A 16,724-nucleotide genomic window follows, 5' to 3' on the forward strand; every position below is an offset into this window, starting at 1 on the left:
GGCATATCCAAATGTGGTAATTATTTTCTTTGCAACACAGTGAGCTGCCAGGTCTCCCCATGCTCTTCAGTGTGCTGGGAAGGTAGGAAGACACCCAGCAGGAAGGTGATAGAGGTGGCTCTGGGGGATGGAAAGGGGCTCACTGGGGGATGACTGGGGAGGGACCAGCCCTCTGTCTCTAGTGTCACCAGCCTGGCCTCTAACCCAGGGACAGAGACCCAAGTCCAGGGGTCTCAGGTGGAGCTGCAGCTCCCGGATATGGAGGGGGAGGTGTCCTGTGTGTCCTGGGAAGAGAGGACTGTGATAGAGGGAGGTGGGTGGCTCTGGGCTTTACTGTCCTTGGGGAAGGCTTCAGGGGGACCCTCCCTCCCTTGAGCTGAGGCTCAAGGCCTGTCCATGTTCTCCCTGACCATCCTGGGTGGTCTCTGTCCTCTGCGAGGCTGATTGTCCTGTGGTCACCGCACCTTCCCCACAGGTGGTGCCAGGAGGGAATGGGGAGCTGCACAGGGACCCCTCACAGAACAGGGTCCTCAGAGGACCCAGGAAGGGACAGAGCAGGTACATGGGAGGGCCTGGAAGGGTGTTTTGGAGCAAGGGATGGAAAGTGGGCTCTACCTTCACCTCCTTAGCAAAGCCAGGTTCATGACCAGGGGAATGTTTCCTGAGTGTTGTCTGTGTGCAGTGTCTCCCCCTGGAGGGCAAGACAAGACCTGCAGCCTTGTCAAGGGCTGCCCCAGGGATGCTGACCAGGGTCTACATGATGTGAGCTGGCCCTGACCCCTGGGCAGATGTGGGCTCTGACCTCCAGGCTTCAAGGTCAAGTCACCCCAGGTCCTGTTCACTGCGGGTCCCCAGGCTGCCCAGCTCCATGCGGTGCAGGATGAGCCCAGGGAGAGGACGTGAGTTGTCCAGAGGACTTCTGTCAAGATTGGAGAGAACTGTCCACCAGGGGGATGGGCTGCCTTAGAAGGAGCCATCTGTCCCAGAGGTTTGAAAAACAAAAGCAAAAACAAAACAAAACACAAAACAAAACAAAAAAACAAAGGCCCAGTGAGGTGCCTTTGGGGGCTTGAGAATGAAATCCTGTCACGTGTGGCAACATGAATGGAAGTGGGCTAGGAACAGAAAGTTAAACATCACATGTTCTTACTAATATGTGGAACCTAAAAACAGTTGATCTCATGGAAGGAAAAAGTAGAACAGAGCATACCAGAGGCTGGGAAGGGTAGAGGAAGGGAGGGACAGGGAAAGATGTGTTAAAGGATATAAAATTACAGCTAGATAGGCCGGGCACAGTGGCTCATGCCTGTAATCCCAGCACTTTGGGAGGCCGAGGCGGGTGGATCATGAGGTCAAGAGATTGAGACCATCCTGGCCAACATGGTGAAACCCCGTCTCTACTAAAAATACAAAAAATTAGCCAGGTGTGGTGGTGGGCGCCTGTAGTCCCAGCTACTTGGAGGCTGAGGCAGGAGAATCACTGGAACCCGGGAGGCAGAGGTTGCAATGAGCCAAGATTGCACCATTGCACTTCAGTGTGGCGACAGAGTGAGACTCCATCTTAAAAAAAAAATAAAATACAGCTAGATAGGAGGAGGAATAAGTTCTAATGTTCTATACCACTGTAGGATGACTACAGATTTTTTTTTTTTTTTTTGAGACAGGGTCTGGAGTACACTGCAGCCTCAACCTCCTGTGATCAGGTGATCTTCCTGCCTCAGTCTCCCATGTAGCTGGAACTATAGGTGCACGCCACCACGCCTGGCTAATTTTTTGTTTTATTTTTCAATTTTTTTTTTAAATAAAGAGACAGGGTATCACTATGTTGCCCAGGCTGGCCTTGAACTCCTAAGCTCAAGTGATCCTCCGCCTACGCCTCCCAGAGTGCTAGGATTACAGCCACCATGCCCAGCCAAGTGTTTTGATTTTTTTGTAGAGACGATCTTATTATGTTGGTCAGGCTGGTCTCGAACTCCTGGGCTCAAGCAATCCTCCCGTCTCGGCCTTCCAAAGTGCTAAGATTATAGGTGTGACCCACCGCAACCGGCCTGACTATAGTTAACAATAATATATAGTTCCAAGTAGCTAGAAAGGGGATATTGAATGTTCCTAACACAAAGAAATGCTAAATGTTTGAGATGGTGGATATGCTAATCACCCTGACCTTATCACTGTACCTTATATGTATCACATCGCTATGGACCCATAAATATGTACAATTATTAGGTGTCAATTAAAAAATACAATTAAAAGAGTCATTTAGAGCTAAATCATGATGTGAAATGTTGTTTTCTTACCTCTCATCTCATGACAAACAACACTTGGCAATGGCAAAACATCCTCAGGAGTTGTGGCTGTGTGCTTTAGTGCACAGACCAGTTTGTTTGTGAGAATGTGTCACCTAATGCGAGTGAACCTACATGAGATCATCACCCTTCCTGGGGGACCTCAGAGAAGAACTGAGAACCGCTGGCTCAGGTGTGTGGAGGAGGTTGCAGGTGAGTCACTTGCTGGAAGGAAGGTCTGTGGGCCAGCTTGAGGAGGAATCCATTTGTAGAGGCCACTGGATGGGGCCACCTGGGCCTGGGTGAAGAGGGCCTGAGGGCACAGGACAGGGGGAGAGAGAAGGTGGTGCACATCGTCATGCAGGCAAGTGCTTTAAGTGTCTCTTCATTCATTCATGGCAGGCAACTCACACTTTAACATAGCAACTCAGCAAATAAAATGAGGATATTGACTGGGCGCGGTGGCTCATGCCTGTAATCCCAGCACTTTGGGAGGCTGAGGTGGGTGGATCACCTGAGGTCAGGAGTTCAAGACCAGCTTGGCCAACATGGTGAAACCCCGTCTCTACTAAAAATACAAAGATTAGCTGGGCGTGGTGGTGGACACCTGTAATCCCATATACTCTGGAGGCTGAGGCAGGAGAATCGCTTGAACCCAGGAGGCAGAGGTTGCAGTGAACCAAGACTGCGCCATTGCATTCCAGCCTGGGTGACTAGAGCGAAACTCTGTCTTAAAAAAAAGAAAAAAAAATATTTTTTCTACTTAGTTCAAGTTCCTAAAAAGGTCTCCAGATTGCCAGATTTCCCTGGAAGCAGGTCAGGGAATGGTCCCCATTAAGAACTATTGAAATACATTAACAAAAAATAAAGACAGATAGAATAGCTGAAACAGTCTTGAAAAAGAAAACTGGAGGACTCACATTTCTTTCTTTCTTCTTTTTTTTTTTTGAGATGGAGTTTCACTCTTGTTGCCCAGGCTGGAGTGCAATGGCACGATCTCAGCTCACCTCAACCTCTGCCTCCCGGGTTCAAGCGGTTCTCCTGCCTCAGCTCCCGAGTAGCTGGAATTACAGGCATGCACCAACACGCCCGGCTAATTTTTTGTATTTTTAGTAGAGACGGGGTTTCTTCATGTTAGTCAGGCTGATCTCGAACTCCCGACCTCAGGTGATCTGCCTGCCTCAGCCTCCCAAAGTTCTGGGATTACAGGCGTGAGCCACCGCGCCCGGCCAGGACTCACATTTCCTTATCCGAAAACTTACTATATGGTGGGTACAGTGTGCCTTGCTCCAGTGACGAATGCACTGAAGGCCTTGACTTTACCACAGTGCAATATATCAGAATAGCAAAATTGGACTTGTACCCTATGATTATGCACATATTTTTAAAAAAGAAAATTTACTACAAAGTTACTGTAATCTGAAGAGTGTGGAACTGGCATAAAGATACACTTACACCAGTGGATTAGATTTGACAGTCTGGAAGTAAACCCTCACATTTACAGTCAGTTGATCTTTGACAAGGGTGCTGTGGTTTTTTAGGTGTCAATTTGCCTGGATTAAGAGACACCCTCATAGCTGGTAAAGCCTTGTATCTGGGTATGACTGTCAGGGTGTTTCCCGAAGAGACTGGCATTGGAGTCAGTGAACTCAGTAAGGAAGACCTGCCCTCACTCACTGTGGGTGGGCACCATCCACTTGGCTGAGGGCCTGGATAGAGCACAAAGGCAGAGGGATGGTGAATTCTCTCTCTCTCTCTCCTGGAGCTGGGACACCCTTTTCCTTTTGTCTTTGGACATTAGAACTCCAGGTTGTTTGGCCTTTGGCCACGGACTGAGGGTACACCATGGCTTCTTTGGTCAGAACTGAGCCATGCTGCCAGCTTCCCTGGTTTTCCAGCATGTAACTGGCTAATCATGGGACTTCTCAGCCTCCGTATTCACACAAGCCAATTCCTCTAACACATCCCCTCATATATTTAGATCTATTTCTATATCTACAACTATATCTTTATCCTGTTTTCTCTGTCTCTCTGAGGACCCCGACTAATACAGGTGCCAAGTTAATTGAATGGGGGAAGAATAATCTTTTCAAATAATGATGCTGGGACAACTGGATAACCACCTGCAAAGAAATGAAATTTTGGAACTCTATTTCTCACCATATTCAAAAATTAAAACAGATCAATGAGTTAAGTATAAGAGCTAAAATCATAAGAAACTCTCAGAAGAAAACATAAGGATAAGTCTTTATCACCTCAGATGTGGCAATGGACTTTTTAGATATGACACAAAAACATGAACAACAAAAGGAAAAATAAACTGGACTTTATCAAGATGAAAGCCTTTCGTGCATCAAAGGACATTATCAAGAAAGTGAAAAGATCACCCACTGAATGGGAGAAAAAATTTGCAGACCATTATATGAATAAGGTTTTATGTCCAGAAAATATAAAGAACTGCTACAACTCAATAATAACAAAAACCCAAAAACCTGATTAAAAATGGGCAAAGGGGCTGGGCGCGGTGGCTCACGCCTGTAATCCCAGCACTTTGGGAGGCTGAGGCGGGCAGATCACGAGGTCAGGAGTTCAAGACCATCCTGGCTTACACGGTGAAACCCTGTCTCTACTAAAAATACAAAAAATTAGCCGGGCGTGGTGGCAGGCGCCTGTAGTCCCAGCTATTTGGGAGGCTGAGGCAGGAGAATGGGGTGAACCCAGGAGGCGGAGCTTGCAGTGAGCCAAGATTGTGCCACTGCACTCCAGCCTGGGCAACAGAGTGAGACTCGATCTCAACAACAACAACAAAAATGGGCAAAGGACTCAGATGGATATTTGTCTAAATGATATACAAATAGTCAATAAGCACATGAAAAGACACTTAGCATCAATAGTCACTAGTGAAATGCAAATCAAAACCACAGTAAGACACCACATCACACCTATAACAATTGCTACAATTCATTTAAAATGTTAAATAAGAAATGTTGGCAATATATGGAGAAGTTGGAATCCTCATACATTGCTGGTGGGAATATAAAATGGCACAGTCACTGTGGGAAACGGTTTGGCTTTTCCTCAAAAAGCTGATCACAGAATTATCATATGAAATAGCAATTTCATTGTTAGGTATATGTCTAAAGAATTGAAAACAGGGACTCAAACAGATATTTGCATGGGAATGTTCACTGCAGCATTATTCACAATAGGTAAAGTGTAGAAACAACCCAAGTGTCCATCAACACATGAATGGATAAACAAATATGGTGATACATACAACAGAATGTCAATCAGCCTTAAAATGGAGTGAAGCTCTGACATATGCTGCAAAATAGATGGACCTTGGAAACATTATGCTAAGTGAAATAAGCCAGAAACAAAGCGACATATGTGTATGATGCCATTTATATGAAAAATCAAGAATAAGTAAATTCAGAGACAAAGTAGATTAGAGATTATCAAGATCTGGGGGCAGGGAGCAATGGGGAATTATTTTTTTTTAATCTTTAATTTTTGTGGTTACATAGTAGGTGTATATATATATATATGAGGTACATGAGACATTTTAGTACAGGCATGCACTGTATAATAATCATATCATGGAAAATTGGGTATCCATCCCCTCAAGCATTTATCCTTTGTGTTACAAACAATCCAATTGCATTCTTTTAGTTACTTTAAAATGTATAATTAAATTATTGTTGACTATAATCCCCTTGTGCTATTGAATAGTAGGTCTTATTCATTCTTTCTATTTTTTTATATCCATTAACTATATACCCACCTCTCCCCTGTCCCGCCACTACCCTTCCTAGTTTCTGGGAACCATCCTTCTCTTCTTTATCTCCATGAGTTCAATTGTTTTGATTTTTAGATCCCACAAATAAGTGAGAACATGTGATGTTTTTCTTCCTGTTCCTGGTTTATTTCACTTAATATGATGACCCTTAGCTCCATCCATATCGTTGCAAATGATAGAATCTCATTTTTTAATGGCTGAATAATACTCTATTGTGTATAAGTGCCACCTTTTCTTCATTCATTCATCTGTTGATGGACACTTAGGTTACGTCCAAATCTTGGCTGTTGTGAACAGCTCTGCAACAAACATGGGAGTGCAGATATCTCTTTGATATACTGATTTTCTTTCTTTTGGGTATATACCCAGCAGTAGGATTGCTGGATTGTATGGTAGTTCTATTTTTAGTTTTATGAGGAATCTCCAAACAGTTCTTCATTGTGGTTGTACTAATTTACATTCCCACCAACAGTGTACAAGGGTTCCCTTTACTCCATATCCTTGCTAGCATTTTTAATTGCCTGTCTTTTGAATAAAAGCCATTTTAACTGGGGCAAGATAATATCTCATTGTAGTTTTGATTTGCATTTCTCTGATGATCAATGATGTTCAGCACCTTTTCATATGCCTGTGTGTTATTCGTATGTTTTCTTTTGAGAAAGTCTGTTCAGATATTTTGCCCTTCTTTTAATTGGATTATTAGATTTTTTTCCATAGAGTTGTTTGAGCTCCTTATATATTCTCGTTATTAGCATTTCTAGTTCTTTAAGATGCATCGTTAGGTTTTAGGTTATTTATTTGAAGTTCTTCTCTTTCTTTTTTGATGTAGGCACTTAGAGCTATAAATTTCCATCTTGGTACTGCTTTCATTGTATCCCACAGGTTTTGGTATGTTGTGTTTTCATTATCATTTGTTTTGAGAAATTTTCCAATTTCCTTCTTAATTTCTTTGTTGACCCACTGGCCGTTTAGGAGTATATCGTTTAATTTCCATGTGTTTATATAGTTTCCAAAATACCTCTTGTTTTTGATTTCTAGTTTTATTCCATTGTAGTCAGGGAAGATACTTGATATTACTTCAATTTTTTTGAATGTTTTAAGACTTGTTTTGTGACCTAATATATAGCCTATTTTTGAGAATGATCCATGTACTGAGGAGAAGAATGTGTATTTTGCAGCCATTGAATGAAATGTTCTATAGTTCCATTTGTTCTATAGTTCAGATTAAGTCTGATGTTTCTTTGTTGATTTTCTGTCTGGGAGATCTGTCTAATGCTGAAAGTGAGGCGTTGAAGTCTCCAGCTATTATGGTATTGGGGTCTATTTCTCTAATATTTGATTTATATATTTGGGTGCTCCAGTTTTGGGTGCATATATGTTTACAATTGTTATATCCTCTTGCTGAATTGACCCTTTTATCATTGTATAATGACCTCCTTTGTCCCTTCTAACAGTTTTTGTCTTTCAATCTATTTTGTCTGATATAAGTATAGCTACTCCTACTCTTTTATTGGTTTCCGTTGGCATGGAATATCTTTTTCCATCCCTTTAATTTCAGTCTATGTGTATCTTTATGGTTGAACTGTGTTTCTTGCAGGCAACAGATAACTGGGTCTTATTTTTCAGCCGTTCAGCCATACTGTATCTTTTTTTGGAGAATTTAGTCCATTTACATTCAATGTTATTACTGATAAGTAGGGACTTACTCCTGTCATTTTGTTATTTGTTTTTCTGTTTTTATTTATTGCAGTCTTCTCTTTCTTCTTTCCTTCCTTCCTGTCTTCCTTTTAGTGAAGATGATTTCCTCTGGTGGTATACTTTAATTTCTAGCTTTTTATTTTTTGTGCGTCTGTTGTATGGTTTTTGATTTGTGGTTACTATGAGGCTTGCAAATACTATCTTAAAACCATTATTTTAAACTGATGACAACTTAACACTGATTACATAAACAAACAAACATGCAAAAAGAAAACTAATAAAAGCTCTACACTTCAACTTCGTCACCCCACTTTTTAATGTTTTGTTGTTTCTGTTTATGTCGTATTGTACTGTCTGTGTCCTGAAAAGTTAATGTAGTCGTGATTTTTGATTGGTTCATCATTTAGTCTTTCTACATAAGAGAAGTTTATACACCACAATTACAGTGTTATACTATTCTGTGTGCTTAACTATTACCAGTGAGTTTTGTACCTTTACGTGATTTCTTCTTCATCATTAACATCCTTTCCTTTCAGATTAAAGGATTAAATTTAGCATTTCTCATAGGACAGGTCTGGTGTTGATGAAATTCCTCAGCTTTTGTTTGGGAAGGTCTTTATTTCTCCTTCGTGTTTGAAGGATATTTTTGCCTGATATACTATTCTAGGGTAAAAGTTGTTTTCCTTCAGCACTTTAAATATGCCATACACTCTCTCTTGGCCTGTAAGGTTTCCACTGAAAAGTCTGCTGCCAGATGTATTGGAGCTCCATTGTATGTTGTTTCTTTTCTCTTGCTGCTTTTAGGATCCTTTGATCTTTGATCTTAGGGAGTTTGATTGTTAAACGCCTTGAGGTAGTCTTCTTTGTGTTAAATCTGCTTGGTGTTCTATAACCTTCTTGTATTTGAATGTTGATATCTTTCTCTAGGGTTGGGAAGTTCTCTTATATTATTCCTTTGAATAAACCTTATGTGCCTATCTTTTTCTCTACCTCCTCTTTAAGGCCAATAACCTTTTTTTTTTTTTTTTTCCTGGAGATGGAGTCTTGCTCTGTCACCAGGCTGGAGTGCAGTGGCACAGTCTCAGCTCACTGCAAGCTCCGCCTCCCAGGTTCACGCCATTCTCCTGCCTCAGCCTCCTGAGTAGCTGGGACTACAGGCACCTGCCACCACGCCTGGCTAATTTTTTTGTATTTTTTAATAGAGACGGGGTTTCACCGTATTAGCCAGGATGGTCTCGATCTCCTGACCTCGTGATCCACCCGCCTAGGCCTTCCAAAGTGCTGGGATTACAGGCGTGAGCCACCGTGCCTGGCCTAAGGCCAATAACTCTTAGATTTGCCATTTTGAGCCTATTTTCTAGATCTTATAGATATGCTTCTTTTTTTTTTTGTCTCCTCTGTGTTTTCAGATAGCCTGTCTTCAAGCTCACAAATTGTTCTGCTTGATCAATTCTGCTATTAAGAGACTCTGTTGCATTCTTCAACATGTCAATTGCATTTTTCAACTCTAGAATTTCTGCTTGAATCTTTTTAATTATTTTAATCTCTTTGTTAACATTTTAATTTTATTTATTTTATAGAGACAAGGTCTCACTCTGTTGCCCAGGCTGGTCTCAAACTCCTGAGTTGAAGTGATCCTCTGGCCTCTGTCTCCCAAAGTGTTAGGATTACAGGCACGAGCCACTGTGCCCAGCCTCTTTGTTAAATTTATCTGATAGGATTCTGAATTCCTTCTCTGTGTCGTCTTGAATTTGAGTTTCCTCAAAACAATTATTTTGAATTCTCTGTCTGAAAGGTCACATATTTCTCTTTCTCCAGGATTGGTTCCTGGTGTCTTATTTAGCTTGTTTAGTGAGGTCATGTTTTCATGGATGGTGTTGATGCTTATAGGTGTTTGTTGGTGTCTGGTCACTGAAAAGTTAGGTATTTATTGTAGTCTTCATGTCATAGTCTGGGCTTGTTTATGCCTGTCTTTCTTGGGAAGGCTTTCCAGGTATTTGAAGGCACTTGGGTCCCAAGCCCAAGAATGCTGTGGTTTTTGCAGACTTACATAGGTACTGCCTTGGCGATCTTGGATAAGAGCTGGAAGAATTATCTGGATTACCAGGTAGAGACTCTTGTTCTTTTCCCTTAATTTGTTTCAAACAAATGGAATCTCTCCGTTTGTGCAGAGCCACCTGGAACTGGGAGTGTGGTGATGCAAGCACCCTGTGGCCACCACCACTGGGATTGTGCTGGGTCAGACCTAAGCACCGCACTGGGTCTTGCCCAAGGCCCTTCCCTTCAGGGTGGTGAGGTCTCCCAAGCCTCAGATGTGTCTAGAAATGCTGTCTGGGAGGCAGGGATTGGAGTCAAAAACTGTGGCTGATTAGCCAGGCATGGTTGTGGGTGCCTGTAATCCCAGCTACTCAGGAAGCTGAGGCAGGAGAATCGCTTGAACCTGGGAGGCAGTGGTTGCAGTGATCAGAGATCATGCCATTGCACTCCAGCCTGGGCGACAAGAATGAGACTCCATTGCAACAAACAAATGAATAAACAAACTGTGGCTAATCTGGCACTCAAACAATGCAAAGTCCTTCCTGCTCTTCCTTCCCCTTTCTCCAGCACCACCACTGTTCCACAGGGGATTCCACCCATCCTCTGCTGATGTTCACTTAAAGCCCAGGGGTTCTTCCATCAGCTTGTGGTGAATGCTGCCAGGCCTGGGACTCACTCTTCAGGGCAGTGGGCTCCCCTCTGGCCCAGGGAAGGTCCAGAAATGTTCTCCAGGAACATAGGCCTGGACTCGGGGACCCCAAGAGACTGCTTGTTACTCTATCCCACTGTGGCTGAGCTGGTACCTGAGGCACAAGACAAAGTCCCCTTTACTTTTTCCTCTATTTTTCTCAAGTAGAAGGAGTCTCTCCCCATGGCTACCACAGCTGGGAATGCACTGGGTCACCCCTGAAGCCAGCATGTCTCAGAGCCCAAGGCCCACTGCATATTACCTGGGTATCACTACTGGTTATTCAGGGCCCAGGGGCTCTTTAGTCAGCAGGTGATGAGTTCTGCCAGGATTGGGTCCTTTCCTTCAAGGCAGTGGGCTCCCTTTTGGCTCACGGTGTGTCTAGAGATGTCATCTGGGAGCTAGGGCCTAGAATAAGGGCCTCATGACTCTGCCCAGTTCCCTGTCCTGCTGTGGCTGAGCTGGTATCCAAGATGCAAGACAAAATCCTCTTTACTCTTCTCTCTTCTCTCCTTAAGCAGAAGGAGGGAGTCACTTTCGTTGCCTCTAACTGCATTGCCTGGGGTTGGGGGAGGGGTGGGGAAAGCATTCCCTTAGCCATGCCAGCTGGTGTCTCCCTTGGTTACACGCCACGCTAGTCCACTGGCTTTAAGCCCAGCCTAACTAGGAGTTGCCTTTTAAGTTTACCTAGGACTCCAGAGCACATCAGCCCACCGTGGGGAGGCTTGCTGAAAAACTGAAGTTCCGACTGCTGGGATGGGTGATACCTGTCTGGCTAGGGCTGGTCCAAATACTGCCTCTGTGTGTGGGCACTGGCTGAGCCCAGCATGGCTTTATTCTTTGCTGTGATGGGGCAGCACTGAATTCAATGTAAGGTCCTCCAGTGGCCGCACTCACCCTTCCCAAAGTGCAGATTCTCTCTCCATGTTGCAGGGCTGCTGCGGGTTGGTGGGGGATGGGTGAGGGGTGGTGTGGCCTCTCTCCGGCCCTCTTCAGTGCCTTTTTTCTTTCTTTTTGTAAGACAGAGCCTTGCTCTGTCACCCAGGCTGGAGTGTAGTGGTGCAATCTCAGCTTACTGCAGCCTCTGCCTCCTGGGTTCAAGTGATTCTGACGCCTCAGCCTCTCGAGTAGCTGGGATTATGAAAGTGCGCCACCACACCTGGCTAATTTTTTTTTTTTTTTTTTGAGGCGGAGTCTCACTCTGTTGCCCAGGCTGGAGTGCAGTGGTGCAATCTCGGCTCACTACAACCTCCGCCTCCTGGGTTCAAGCGATTCTTCTGCCTCAGCCTCACGAGTAGCTGGGACTACAGGCACGTGCCACCATGCCCGGCTAATTTTTGTATTTTTAATAGAGATGGGGTTTCACCATGTTGGCCAGGGTGGTCTCAAATTCCTGACCTTGTGATCCGCCCGCCTCAGCCTTCCAAAGTGCTGGGATTACAGGTGTGAGCCACCGCGCCCGGCCTAATTTTTGTATTTTTAGTAGAGATGGGGTCTATGTAGCCCAAGCTGGTCTCATGCTCCTGACCTCAAGTGATCCACCTGCCTTGGCCTCCCACAGTGCTGGGATTACAGGCATGAGCCACTGCACCTGGCCCAATGCCTCTTTCAGCGATATGAAGTTAAAACCAGGTACTGTGATTGCTCCCCTGGTTTTTGGTTCTTGTGACAGTGCTTTTCTCTGTGCAGATTAAAATGTAGTGTTCCAGTGGTGTGGGGGTGAGGGGACAAATGGTGTAGGTGTCTATTCTACTGTCTGACTGTTTGGGGTGATGAAAATTTTCTGGAAAAATTAGTGGTGATGGTGGTTTAACATTGTGAATATAGTTAATTCCACTTGTGTATTTAGAGACAGGGTCTCACCATGTTGCCCAGACTAGACTCCAACTCCTGGCCTCAAGCAATCCTCCCTCCTCAGCCTCCTGAGTAGCTGGGGCTACAGGAGCCCTCCATCAGGGCTCTGTAGTAAATTCCATTTAATTGTACAGTTTAAAATGGTTAAAACATACATTTTTGATATGTATATTTTATTACAGTTTTAAATAAGTATTTGGTGAAAAAAACCCCACCATATAAAATACCCACCCTGGGCAGATAGTCCTCAAACTCATGTGCGGACCCCTCATGACATTCTGTGCAGAGATCCAATGATTTAGACACGAGACTGACCAGACAACTGCAGATGCATGAAATAAATGTACTTTCAAAGAGACAGTTCCGCTGGGACCTGTGGGCCCCGCAGAGGGGAGGTCAGCAGCCCCCTGGAAAGGCCCTAGGCTGGGGCCCTCTGGTGGACAGTGAGGAAATTGTAGACGAAAAAGTCATGCCAAACTGGTTTGTTTAAAAAAAAATCCTTTGTTTTTAATGTGTCTAGACAAAATTTCAACACTGTCATGTTCCATATATTTTCTTTCGCAGTGTTTTTTGATTCTAGCTCTTCTCTGGTGTGTGTGTGTGTGTGTGTGTGTGTGTGTGTGTGTGTGTGTGTGTGTGTTTTGAGACGGAGTCTCGCTGTCGCCCAGGTTGCAGTGTAGTGGCATGATCTCGGCTCACTGCAGGCTCCGCCCCCCGGGGTTCACGCCATTCTCCTGCCTCAGCCTCCCGAGTAGTAGCTGGGACTACAGGCGCCCGCCACCTCACCCGGCTAATTTTTTGTATTTTTAGTAGAGACGGGGTTTCACCGTGTTAGCCAGCATGGTCTCGATCTCCTGACCTCGTGATCCGCCCGCCTCGGCCTCCCAAAGTGCTGGGATTACAGGCGTGAGCCACCGCGCCCAGCCTCTCTGGTGTTTTAAAACAAGCTTACACTAAACTCAGATGTTCAAAGTCTGATGCCCTGCCACTTTCTTACTTCAGTGTGTGTTTCTTTTTCGAGACGGAGTCTCGCTCTGTCGCCCAGGCTGGAGTGCAGTGGTTCTATCTCGGCTCCTGCAACCTCCGCCTCCTGGGTTCCAGCGATTTTCCTGCCTCAGCCTCCTGAGTAGCTGGGATTACAGGTGGGTGCCACCACACCCAGCTAATTTTTGTATTTTTAGTAGAGATGGGGTTTCACCATGTTAGCCAGGGTGGTCTCGAACTCAGGTGATCCACCTGTCTCCACCTCCCAAAGTTCTGGGATTATAGGCGTGAGCCACTGCGCCCGGCCTCAGTGCACGTTTCTTATAATTCCTTTTAAAATCCGACCATTGTCACGGGCATGCATCAAGTCTGTGAATGCAGACCTCTGGGATATGCCCAGTGGGAATACTGGGGACTCAGGGAATAGTTATCACCCAAGGTAGGATGGCATGAGGCAGTATCAAGGGACACCTGCAGGGGGGTGGGGGTTGTGTCCCACAGATGGTGGAAGCCACAGATGGTTTCATCAGGACAGAGGCACAATAACCGCATCTTGATGGTCTCAGGGCTTAGACTACCCTGTTGCGTCCAGAACCAGGCATTGACCAGGGTTCAAATTAGTGCTCCACCTGCAGAGCCCTGGGCAGAGATGGACAACAGCCTCCCCCTGCAGGACAGTCAGTGCAGGGCTGGGTCACCTCAGCACTCCACAGGCCTTTGCCTGCAGTGTTCTCCTGGCCAGGGAGGAGGCCAGGCCCATCCCTGTCACATCATCTAAGGATCTGTCTGCCCTGAGGGTCTGCAGAAGAGTTGAACAGAGTAAGGGGCATAGGAAGCAGTAGAGCCGTGTCTCTTCTTGAGCTCTGTTAACTTTTGTCTTCTTAGTCCCTGAGGTCACTCCCAAATGTGGGCATCTAGACCTGAGGCAGGAGGGTAGGACGGGGCCAGCTTCTTGGCATGTGACCTGTGTTATCACATGGGGGCCTGTGCTTAGAAGGGTCCTGCACTTAATATAGTGCCCTTCTGTGGCTGTGTTGAAACCCTCTTAATCCTGTCTTGAAGAAGGATACTGCATTTTCAGGTTGCACTGAATCCCCCACATTATGTAGCTCTTCCTGGGTCAGGAGCAGGGAGAGGGAGAGGCCATGAGGTGAGGGGGAGGCTCAGGGCTGGATGGGACCCATGTCCCCTAGGGCTCTGTGCTGCCCCTGTCTTAGGACCTGCAGGGCGGTTTGGTCTCATCTGTTCACTCCCAGTGTCCACTGAATGGTGCTTGTATAGCAGGGACTGTCCCACTATCCAGGACAAGCCTACAGTGTGTGTGCTCACTCAGTATGTGTGTCAGGCTGGACAGAACCTCACTTTATCCCTGTCTGCTGTGGGATCTGCAGCAAGGATCCCCTCCTGGGAGTCTCGGTGTCTCTGTACCTGAGTGGTGGGATGAGGAGACCTCAAAGGGCCATCTCAGAGGGGACTCAACAGTGTTGGGGCTGGAGGAGGCCTGGGCTCTGGGGCCCGAGGATGTCACACACCTCTTGAGTCTTTTGAAATGGTTTCATCTGTTATTTTGAAAATCATATAGGTGGCTGGGCATAGTGGCTCACGCCTGTAATCCCAGCACTTTGGGAGGCCGAGGCGGGCGGATCATGAGGTCAGGAGATTGAGACCATCCTGGTTAACATGGTGAAACCCCATCTCTATTAAAATTACAAAAAATTAGCCAGGTATGGTGGCAGGCGCCTGTAGTCCCAGCTACTCAGGAGGCTGAGACAGGAGAATGGCGTGAACTCGGTAGGTGGAGCTTGCAGTGAGCTGAGATCACACCACTGCACTCCAGCCTGGGCAACAGAGGGAGACTCCATCTCAAAAAAAAACAAAAAACAACAACAAAAAAACGGTCACATAGGAAAGCACACTTATTGTAAATTCCAGCAATATAAGCACTTGTAAAATGATGTGTCAGATCCCTGACCCCACCCCACTCCAATTCCATTTCCAGGATGTAACCACTGTTTGCAGTTGGTATGAATCTTTCAATAATACTTTCTCATTTGTCCCACTCATTGTTTATACAGCCAAACATTAATGAATTATATTATTAATTAGTAATGTTGTTTTATAGTGAAGCATGTATGGTGGACACTTCCTTTCTCAACACATGTGGATTTGCTCCAATTGTGTTTCTTTTTCTGTTTTAGAGGTTTTATTTTAGGTTCAGGGGTACATGTACAGGTTTATTATATACATAAACTGCATGTCACAGGGGTTTGGTGTACAGATGATTTTGTTACCCAGGTATTAAGCCTAGTACCCAACAGGTGTTTTGTCTGATCCTCTCCCTCCTCCCACCCTCCACCCTCAAGTAGGCCCCAGCGTTTGTTCTTCTCTTTGTGTCCATGGGTTCCAATCATTTAGGTCCCACTTAAAAGTGAGAACATGCGGCTGGGCATGGTGGCTTACGCCTGTAATCCCAGCACTTTGGGAGGCTGGGTGGGGGGGGGGTGGTGGATCACGAGGTCAGGAGTTCGAGACCAGCCTGCCCAGTATGGTGAAACCCCGTCTCTACTAAAAATGCAAAAATGAGAACATGTGATATTTGGTTTTCTGTTCCTCTGTTAATTTGCTAAGGATAATGGCCTCCAGCTCCATCCATGTTTCTGCAAAGGAAATGACCTCATTCTTTTTTGTAGCTGTGTAGTATTCCATGGTGTGTACGTACCACATTTTCTTTATCCAGTCTTCCATTGATGGACATTTATGTTGATTCCATGTCTTTGCTATTGTGAATGGTGCTGCAGTGAACATTTGTGTGCATGTGTCCTTATGGTAGAATGATTTATATTCCTCTGGGTGTATACCCAGTAATGGGGTTGCAGGGTCAAATGGTACTTTTGTTTTTAGCTCTTTGAGGAATTGCCATACTGCTTTTCACAATTGCTAAACTAATTTACATTCTCACCAACAGTGTATAAACGTTCCATTTTCTCTCTCTCTTTTTTCTTTTTTAGACAGTCTTGCTTTGTTGCCCAGGCTGGAGTGTAGTGGCACAGCCTCAGCTCTCTGCAACCTCCACCTCCTGGGTTCAAGTGATTCTCGTGCCTCAGCCTCCTAAGTAGCTGGGACTACAGGCGTGCACCACTACGCCTGGCTAATTTTTGTATTCTTAGTAGAGTCGAGGTTTCATCCTGTTGGGCAGGCTGCTCTTGAACTCCTGGCCTCAAGTGAACCTCCCTCCTTGGCTTCCCAAATTGCTGGGATTACAGGTGTGAGCCACCATGCCCAGCACATTCCTTTTTCTCTGCAACCTCAGCAGCATCTGTTATTTTTTGACTTTTTAATAATAGCCACTCTGGTGTGAAACGGTATCTTACTGTGGTTT

At 45.3% G+C, this 16,724-nt stretch overlaps 1 protein-coding gene across 1 annotated transcript in view; it reads left to right on the top strand.

Annotated features, from left to right (window-relative positions):
- LOC100976543 (CEA cell adhesion molecule 6) overlaps positions 1-16,724 on the top strand; it is a 910,921-nt gene that overhangs the window by 769,193 nt on the left and 125,004 nt on the right. The window contains 1 exon segment of the mRNA XM_034946101.3: positions 9,673-9,682. Within this exon segment, the coding sequence (XP_034801992.2) occupies positions 9,673-9,682 (10 nt within the window).

Source organism: Pan paniscus, chromosome 20, assembly GCF_029289425.2.
Source record: "Pan paniscus chromosome 20, NHGRI_mPanPan1-v2.0_pri, whole genome shotgun sequence".
Lineage (NCBI taxonomy): Eukaryota > Metazoa > Chordata > Mammalia > Primates > Hominidae > Pan > Pan paniscus.